The following is a 9,767-nucleotide window of genomic DNA, read 5'->3' on the forward strand; positions in this document are numbered from 1 at the left end:
AAAACAAACAACACAGTGCTGACTTTATCAGCCACGGTCAGACTTTAGCACCACAAATAGTTGGGGGTGTGGGCGGGAATTTGGGGAACGGAAGGGGGCTTCGAGGCAACAGGAAGTAGGAGGAGATTTCTAAAAGCTGCCTGAGGCCAGAGGTCATGTGGAAGGTGGAAGAATTTTCTTTCGGCGGTTTCATCTAATTCGAAGATGGAGGATGCTGGAAACAAGGAGGTGAGAGCTGTTTTTCTTTGTCGATCTAGCTTTCCAAGTAGGTGGGTCTCACTCCTTTCTTTTCTGAGCACGCCCGGCCTTTGTTTGGGGGGTGGGGGAGAAGAAGACCAGCGTTACAATTTGTTCCACTTTAATTTAGAGTCCCAGGCAGGTGTGTGGCTCAGCAGCGGGCCTCTTGCACGGTCTTAGGCCAGGGCCGCAGCGCCTGGCTGCAGAGGATGCGTTAGAAGAGGAGGTTGTGCTTTGGAAGGGATGTTTTGTTGGGAAGTTATTTACAGTACCGTGACTGGAGGGAAACAGAAAAGTGGAAAGGTAAAATGAAATCAAGGCTTTGCGTAGCCGTCTGCCTCAGAAGGAACAAGAGCCGAGCCAGAGGCCTCAACCCACACGTGCCTGGTGCCTGCTGCAGGACTTTCAGGCTCCTAAGCTTATCCAAGTGTCCTCAGAGTTGAGGAATTTCGGGAAGGCAAGCATTGCTGGTTTCTAGTAGCAGGAACTAGGCTCCTGAGCGTTCTCCAGGTCTCCTTCCCAAGATTTTCATCTTTCTTCCTGTAAGAATTTTGTTAGGTTCAAAAGTGAAGGCTTTCTGAAAAGATTATGCAAATGTAAAGCTAGTCCCAATTGAGATGTAAAAGAGCTGAGTTGCAAAGTAACAGACAAATGTTAACTTGTCTCACCTTGCAGCCCTTGGGGGGTGGCGCTTGCCAAGAATTTAGGCTTGGGAGCAAGCGACCAGGGATTGCTTTTTAATTATTTTTTTTTACTTATTCATTTACTTGTTTATCTGGTTTTTCGAGGAAGAGTTTCCCTGTGTAACACTACTGTTTTTCCTGGAACTCGCTTGGGCTTGGGCTTTGTACTCAATGAAATGCGCCTTTCTCTGCCTCCCGAGTGCTGGGATTAAAAGCGTGCGCCGCGATCTCGGGGCTAGGATTCCTGAACTCGTAATGTTTGACTGTGGGTCTGTGTCTGTTTCCAACAGTTGCTGGAAGAAGCCTCTCCCATGACAATGGGGCTAGGCACCGATCTATGTGTATAACAGAATATTGTTTGGCATCATTACGTTGACTTGTTTTCCGCTCCAGTCATGTTTGGTTCTATTTTCGGTCTCTGGGTGATCCAGCCTGTGGATGCTGAAGTTCAGGCAGTGTCCGGGTGCGCTCACTCTCCTGGCATGGGTTTCAGTCTAGACTGGTCATTAGTTGGTTATCCCCTCAATCTCTAGGGGCCACCATTACCCCCGGCATATGCACAAACTGTTGGTCGAAGTTTATGAGGCTGGGTTAGTTTCCCATTTTCTTTGCTTGAAGCCTTGCCTGGTCACAGGAGATGGCCAGTTCAGTGTTATTGCTAGGACTGTCTTAGCTGGGGTCATCCTGTGAGCTTTCCTTGTGCTAGGTTTTTACCTGGCCCCCAAATTTCCCTGCTTCCAGTAGTCTCTTTCGGTACTCTTCCCCTCTATCCACTCCCAACCCGATTGCTCATGTTCCTGTCCCCACCTGCCCTCAGTTCACTCAAATCTCTTCTAACTCTCCTTCCCAAAGAGATCTGGGCATCTCCCTGTGAGCCCTCCTTGTTAATCTAGTCTCTCTGGGTCTGTGGATAGTCATCCTTTATTTTATAGCTAGCAGCCACATATTTATCTTTCTCACTCGGGATGGTGTCCTTGTTTTTAATAGTTGAGTTGAGTTATTCCATTGTGTAAATGTGTACCAGATCTTATTCATCCATTCCTCACTTGAGGGACATCTAGGTTGCTTCCAGGTTCCGGCTAGTACAAATAAAGCTGCTTTGAACATAGTTGAGCAAGTGTAAGTGTCCTTGTGATATGATTGAGCATCGTTTGAGTATATGCCCAAGAGTGGTATCGCTGGGTCTTGAAGTAGATTGATCTGCCTTTCCTTGTTCTCTTTTGTGGTTTTTCGAGACCTGGTTTCTCTAGCTTTAGACTCTGCCCTGGAACTCGCTCTGTAGGCCAGGTTGGCCTCACCGAGATCCACGCGCCTCTCCCACCTGAGTGTTGGCATTAAAGGTGTGCTCCACCATGGCCTAGCTTCCTTTTCTTTTGAAACGGGGTTTCTGTAGCCCTGGCTGTCTTGAAGAGATCCACCTGCTTCTGCATGGATATCCCTGAGTCTGGGATAAAAAAAAAAAAAAAAAAAAAAAAAGCATGCACAAACCATCACCACCTCTAAACTTTAGTGAACTTTTAACTTTTTGTCCGCCAGGTTGAAAATACAGTAGTGTTTGTGAAGTTATATGAAGATTAAGTGAAGACAAGGAGTGTGCTTAGTCTATTATCTACTTTTTAGTTTTTCTATATTTAGTTATGTTTTCTGTAGTCTCTGTTCCAATAATTAAATTGATGGATGTTTATTATTGAGTGTCAACAATGGAAGGGAAAGAGACCTGATCCTTGTGGAGTTCAAAATCTGATTGCATCAACTCACAGAAAGAACCTCATAGAAGGCTGAAATTGGCAGATAGAAATGAGGCAGTGTGTGGTTGATTTTGCTGGAAAGGGATTCTATTCTAGCAAACTAACACTTGAACTGAGACTGAAGGCGAAAGGTATAAGAATTGAAGTGGAATTTGAACCTAGGGCTGAGGGAAAGCAATTTTTGGGGTGAAAGTTACAGTGGAAAAAGATGGAGGCTTCTTCCCCCCAGAGTCAACTTTCTTGTTGCCTTTGTCACTTTCTTCCTATTGCTTTGTTGGTATCTCACCTAGTGCTTTTGGTTTTGTTCTGTCCGCTAAACTTGGCTTGAGGCTCATTATGGCTTCTAACTCGTGGTGATCCTTCTGCATTTGCTGCCCAAGTACTAAGATTGCAATTAGAGCTTTTTCTTTCCTTAAGATAGTCTCACAGGGGACTCACAAGTTTTGTATGCCTTTAATCCCAGCGCTTGGAGACAGAGGCAGGTGGAATTCTGAATTTGAGGCCAGCCTGAAGAGAGTGAGTACCAGGACAGCCAGGACGATTACACAGAGAAACCCTGTCCTGAAAGGTAGAATTTTTAAAAAAGGAATTTCCTAGTAGTAGGATTAAAATTGTGTTGCCAACAAGCCTGCTTTTCCTGTTGGCTCCCTCATTTCCCCCAACCATTGCTTCCCTGTTTCATTAGTCAGACATCAGATGATGTCCCATGAGAGAGAATTCACCATGGCAGTCATACACAGTGTATATAACAGGTATATGCATATACCTCTTGGGGACCTTAGATGTGAGTTAGTTTAGAGCAACGAAGGGGTGTGCTGGCTCAGGACACAGATAACTACTGTCTGACTCCTCTGTCCTCAGTTGAGCAGCACAGGAGAGCCAAGAGAAGTGGACTGCCTGATGTCTAGTCAACCGAGCACATCCTTTGCAAAGCCCCCTGCAAAGAAAAAAAGAGCAAACAAGACAGCAAAAGAGGACAATTGTAAATCAAACAAGAAAGCAGGAGATGCTGAGACTCCAAAACCCACTCCTAGGAAAATACCAGTTCCTCCTCTACCGGATTATCTGCCCCCAGTGAACCTGATTCATCGAGACATTTTGCGGGAATGGTGCAAGAAGCAGAAGCTGAGCAGCAAAGGCCAGGTGGAGCCCCAGTGGGGGAGCCTCTTGCTGAGTGGGAGAGTGGATCCAAATGTCTTCACTAACAACTCTTTCTTTGTTCTTGTTTTCTGTCTTAGAAATTAGAGACTTACAAACGACTCCTTGCAAGTTCTTACCCCAAACAAATGGTAACTATTTATTTATTGAGATTGTTTAGTATTTAGCCCAGGCTAGCCTGGTGGTCAAAAGAACTTTTGGTGACTGTCCAGGCAGCCAGAGGTGTCCCTGTCATTTCTAGAGTTTTGGAAGTTGCTTACTTCTTGTTTTACTTAGGTGATATTATCCTTCTGGAGTCTTTGATGGAGTTGAAGAATGGCTAGTTTTTACTATGTTAAAAGTTAAAGCTTTGGGGCTGGAGAGATGGTTCAGAGGTTAACACTGACTCTTCAGAGGTCCTGAGTTCAATTCCCAGCAACCACATGGTGGCTCACAGCCATCTGTAATGAGATCTGGTGCCCTCTTCTGGCTAGCAAGCATACAGACATAATACATAATAAATAAAATCTAAAAAAAAAGTTAAAGCCTTTCTTTCTTGTTTAAACAGAAAAAGGATGGTCTTCTGTCTGTATTACTTTCATTGGTTAAATAGAGAGACTGCCTTGGCCTTTTGATAGGGCAGAAAATTAGGTGGGCGGAGTAGACAGAACAGGATGCTGGGAAGAACAGAGTCAGGCAGATGCCATAAATCTCTGGCCTGAGACCAATGTCGGTTAGACTCATGCAGGTAAGACATGTCACATGGTGTTACACAGATTTAATAGAAATGGGTTAATCAAGCCAGGCGATGGTGGCGCACGCCTTTAATCCCAGCACTTGGGAGGCAGAGGCAGGTGGATCTCTGTGAGTTTGAGACCAGCCTGGTCTACAGAACTAGTTCCAGGACAGACTCCAAAGCCACAGAGAAACCCTGTCTCGAAAAACCAAAAAAAAAAAAAAAACAATAAGAAATGGGTTAATCAATATGTGAGAGTTAGCCAATAAGAGGCTAGATATAATGGGCCAGACAATAATTTAATTAATACAATTTCCATGTGGTTATTTCGGGTCTAAGCTAGGTGGACGATGGGATGTAGCCCGCTCACCTCATACTACGTTCTGCTACTTAGCAGTTTCTTCAGCTTTTCTTGATCTGTTTAACTTACCCGGTCTGTCTGAATGAGTCTATTCTGTCACCAATACCTCCCTCATGCAAAGTCACATTTTTTTGATTCTCTTTTAATCTCTCTCTCTTTTTTTTTAAGTTTATTTAAGGGTAGGAGTATTTTGCTTGCGTGTTTGTTTTTGTACCATATGGGCTTCTGGTGCCCTCAGGCTAGGAGAGGACACGGAGTCCCATGGAACTAGAGTTCCAATGAATGAGCCACCATTCAAGTGGTAGAAGTGATTCCAAGTTTTCTACAAAAGCAGTGAGTGGTCTGTGAGATCACGTACAGGTGTGTGGTTCAGCCAGTTTATGGATGTCAGAGGACGACACTGGGTATCAGTTCTTGCTTTGTCTTTTATTTTAAGCCAGAGTTTCTTTGTTGTTTGCTAATGGATACACTAGACTGACTGGCCAGGTAGTCTCCTGTTTCCGCCTCCCATTCTGCTATAGGAGCATTGGAAATGGAATTACAGGAGTGAGCCGCTGCGTGTGCCTTTTTATATGTGGACTATGGAGATTCAAATTCAAATCTTTTCACCAGTGTTTTGCCCGCTGAGCAATCTTTTCCCGCTCTTATTTAATATTTCCCACTATTATCTATACTATCCCAGACTGAATTAGAGAACATTCCTGACACGCCGAGAAAGGCCAGGGTGAAGATGTGTCGAAAGAAATTGAAGACGGAGACGGAGGAGGGACAAGAGTCTTGTCCTCAGGTGATAGTGCCTCTTGAAGTGGTCCCTGTACCCGAGGAGCAGATGCCCGCCCTTACTGAACCTCCTGTCCTCTATGAAGAGGTCAGCACAACGGTTGTGACCACAACCGCCTCTGAGGCAGTGTTGGCGTCTTGGTCGAGGATTGCAGCCAATGCTAACAAGAACGAGGCCCTGCAGTCCATTACAACACCCGAGACATACGGTAAGCCACACCCACCCATCCTATTATTTCTTGAGTTCCATCCAGGGTAGGGCCTGAGAATTAGTGTTCCTTGGTATTGTTGAGATGGGATCTAAAAAGTATAACCCAGGACGGCCTTTGTTTGGCTTAGCTTTCCGTATGCCGAGATTCCTGGTGTTCATTACCACCCCTGTCTCCACCCAAGGGTCCACATTTCTAACATCTACCCAAACAAATTGTGAGGCTTCTGATCCAGGGAGTCACACTGTGACAGTTACTTCTTCAAATGACTCACGCACCAAGCAGGAAGCAATGTGCTTTCGTGTCATTTCTTCTCCTTTCTTTAAAGAACACTCTGGGATTGAGGCTGGGATCTCTTGTTGTCTCTTAAGTAGGTGACGCTAACAGTCTCCAGTTTCTCATTACAAAATAGATACAATTCAGAAAAGGCGTGTTTTTTTTGGGACAAAACACCATGACCAAAAAGTAAGTTGAGAAGGAAAGGTTTATTAGACTTACACTCAACTTTGTTGTTCATTTTTCTTTTGGGGGGGGGTTTGGGAGGGTTGAAATAGGGTTTCTCTGGAGCCCGGAACTAGCATAGACCAGGTTGGCCTTGAACTCACAGAGATCCACCTGCGACTGCCTGGGATTAAAGGCGTGCGCCACCACTGCCCAGCTGTTCTTCATTGCTGAAGGAAGTCAGGACAGCAACACAAACGGCAGGATCCCAGAGGCGAGGCAGGAGCTGATGCAGAGGCCATGGAGGGTGTTGTTTAGTGGTTCGCTCTCCATGGCTTGTTCAGCCCACCTTCTTATAGAACTCAGGACCCTCAGCCCAGGGATGTCACCACCTACCGTGGGCTGGGCCCTCCCTGGTTGATCACTAAATGAGAAAATACCTTATAACTGGATCTCAGGGAAGCATTTCCTCAGCTAAGGCTCTTTCTGATGACTCCAGCTGTGCCAAGTTGATCCACGAAACCAGCCAGTACAAGTAAGTCATCATAAACCTATGAACCCAGCACTCGAGTAGGAGGATCGGGAATCTGAAGTCAACCCGGGCTACATGAGACTTTGAAAATAGTAATAGAGAACTCATGTCTGCCATAAGAATAACTGGAAATGCAATGAAGAAAAATCATGCTTGACATGATGCAGTGGGTGTCAGGGTCTTAGTCGAGAGCTCAAAAGATGGAGTCAGTATGTGTGATGCGTTGGGATCAGACCCAAGCAGGTGAGACAAGTACTGTACTGAGCTACATCCCTGGCGCCTCAAGGTCTCTTCTCTAGTAGGAGACTAGATCGCTTGAGATAAAGGTTGGATTCCCCGTCTTATCTCGGGACTGACATTTCCTAAGCCAGAAGGTTGTGGTCAGTCTTGTGTATGCATATGTGACTCCATCTTAAACAGCTTTGCTCCTCCCACAGGGGATCTGTGGTGTGTGGTCCATGGGAGAAGCCTTCCAGCAGACTCAAGAGGTTGGGTTCGGCTTCAGTTCCACGCTGGACAAGCCTGGGTACCTGAGAAAAAGGGGAAAGTGATTGCCCTCTTCCTGCTGCCGGCCTGCACCTTTCCGCCCCCACACCTGGAGGATAACATGCTGTGCCCCACCTGTGTTCACAAGTGAGTGCGCTGTGCTCACACACGGACGGTGGGAGCTTGAAGTTACCCGAGGGAAATACACGTTAATTTGAATTAGCCAGGTTTTGAGTATTGCTTATTTTGCTCGTGTGAGTAACCTCCACAGCGTGTGTTTACAGAGCTGGTACTTGCTATATATGTAGATCAGGCTGGTCTCCAATTTAGAGCAGTCTGGTTGCCTCTTGTCTCCCAAGTGTTGGGATTATAAGTGTACCAGTAAGCCTAGCAAACAGCTTTTTGTTGGGTCTCCTTATGTAGCTAGGCGAGGCTTGAGTCCTTTTGTTGGGCTGGAAGATGGCTCAGTTCAGAAAGGTGCCGGTGCCAAGCCTTATGACTGAACCCAGTTCACATAGGTTGTCCCCTGGCCATCACGTGTGCATCATGGCATCTTCATACACACACACAGGATAGGTGTCTTTTTAAAACATGTTTTTCATGCCTCTGTCCCAGAGTTGAATTGCATTGAGTAGGTTTGATATCAGTTGAAAGAAACCTTGGGAAAGTTCCAGTCAACTGTGAGCTGGGGTGTGGTGGTGTACACCTGTCCCCGGGAGGATTGTCCACAAATTCAAGACCACCATAATCTACAAGTCTCAAAATTCAACCATGTTTGCTTAATCACAATGAGATTTTTTTTTTTTTTAAGGTGAACAGCACTACGGGAATTTGTCTTGTTTCTTTTTCTTTTGCTAAGACATAGACAGAATATAGGTGCAGGCATCTCTCAGGATAGAGTCAAGATGAATTAGCGAATCTTCCTCCTTTGGCATGGTCAAAGGCTCTTTTCATGAACTTTAATTCTCTTGTTCCTTGGAGCTTGGACTTGAACCCAAGTGTTTCTCAAGGAACTACATCCCTAGTGCAATTTTTATTTTGAGGCTGGGTTTTACTGTGTGTGTATGTAGCCTTGGCTGCCCTGAAAGTCACAGAAATCTGTTTGCCTCTGGGCTCCCAAGTGGTAGGATTAAATGTGTACCACACTTGATCCTAAAGTCTTGTGGTCTCGTTGCCTCTTCAGCATTAACTATTGTTTTGGCTATTTTTGTTTACTTTTAAGACAGGATTTCCTGTAACTCAGGCTCACCTAGAATATAAGGCTGAAGCCACCTTGTAGTTCAGATTCTCCTGTTTCAACTTTGATTTTAGGACTGGGATTATGGATGTGTCCCCCAGGCTTGGTTTATGGGGCTCGGGGGCTGGGGATCAAACTCAGGATTTCTTTTTTTTCCTTTTTTCTTTTTCCTGGTTTTTCGAGACAGGGTTTCTCTGACTTTTAAGCCTGTCCTGGAACTAGCTCTTGTAGACCAGGCTGGCCTCAAACTCAAAGGTCTTCCTGCCTCTGCCCCCGGAGTGTTGGGATTAAAGGCGTGCGCCACCACCACCCAGCTCAAACTCAGGATTTCATGTGTTCATTTCTAACCAACCAATCTTACCTGTTTTAAAAGATGAAATTTGATTCTTCCTGATTCTGGTTTCTTATCTGGGTATGGCATACTTGTAACCCCAGCACTTGGGAAGTGTAAACAGGGATGGTGGGGAATTCCAGACCAGCCTGATCTACATGTGTTATGGGGGTGGGAGTGGGGATGAGGTGGGACAGGAGGAAATGAATGAATGAATCTATGAATAAATCTCTTTTTCCAGGAATAGGATCCTCAATAAGAGCCTCCAAGGATAAAGGGAATCTCAGGTGTGAGTAGCTGCTGTCATTACCTACTCCTTGGAGTGAGATACGGAACTGCAGCCAAGTCTGAGACTGATGGGAATTCACACCTGTCCCCTTGAAGGTGCCCGGATCAGCCAGAAGCCATGAGGCCTTGTTTGTTATTTGTTGCTGTAGTACTAGCAGCTTGGAAAAAGAGCCAGTGAAGCCACCAAAACGCAGCAGGTCCACCTCTTCCTTGTGAGAACTGCATACTCTTAAGTGACTATGCCTTTTACTGTTGTGTGAAAATAAGGTTTTGCTGGGGTGGGAACTGGGCATCTCCAGATATAGTACTTGCTTGTACTGCCACCGCCACAACGGGGTCATAAGCAGTTCTGAGGTCCCCTGTAAAGATTTAGCATATGACTGTAGCCTCTGCATGTCCCCTTTCCTGGGTTTGTAGTATGTTTGTTAGTGTGTAGTGCTTGGGTTTATTTTCTATTGTTGCAATATTAAACCAAATCTGGTTTTTGGCTTTTGGTTTTGTTTTTTCTGTTTGATTGGTTACTTTTCCCCTGAATCCCTTCTGCCTCTCTCTGGACATCAT

The 9,767-nt window shown here is 45.4% G+C and overlaps 1 protein-coding gene across 1 annotated transcript; it reads left to right on the plus strand.

Annotated features, from left to right (window-relative positions):
* Positions 1-204: 204 nt before the first annotated feature.
* Positions 205-9,448, plus strand: Dppa4 (developmental pluripotency associated 4). The gene is made up of 6 exons (XM_005345125.2): positions 205-228; positions 3,530-3,811; positions 3,907-3,957; positions 5,585-5,891; positions 7,302-7,497; positions 9,160-9,448. The coding sequence occupies exons 1-6, from the start codon at positions 205-207 to the stop codon at positions 9,191-9,193; spliced, it is 894 nt and encodes a 297-aa protein (XP_005345182.1). The 3' UTR covers positions 9,194-9,448.
* The last annotated feature ends 319 nt before the right edge of the window (positions 9,449-9,767 follow it).

This window comes from Microtus ochrogaster, chromosome 2 (assembly GCF_000317375.1).
Source record: "Microtus ochrogaster isolate Prairie Vole_2 chromosome 2, MicOch1.0, whole genome shotgun sequence".
In the NCBI taxonomy this organism is placed as follows: domain Eukaryota; kingdom Metazoa; phylum Chordata; class Mammalia; order Rodentia; family Cricetidae; genus Microtus; species Microtus ochrogaster.

Bases quoted from the DNA above. Each gene is read 5' to 3' on its own strand.
- Dppa4 (XM_005345125.2), top strand. From the start codon at position 205: ATGGAGGATGCTGGAAACAAGGAG. The intron at 3,812-3,906 runs GTGGAGCCCCAG...TTTCTGTCTTAG, and splicing joins AGCTGAGCAGCAAAGGCCAG to AAATTAGAGACTTACAAACG. The intron at 5,892-7,301 runs GTAAGCCACACC...CTCCTCCCACAG, and splicing joins TACAACACCCGAGACATACG to GGGATCTGTGGTGTGTGGTC.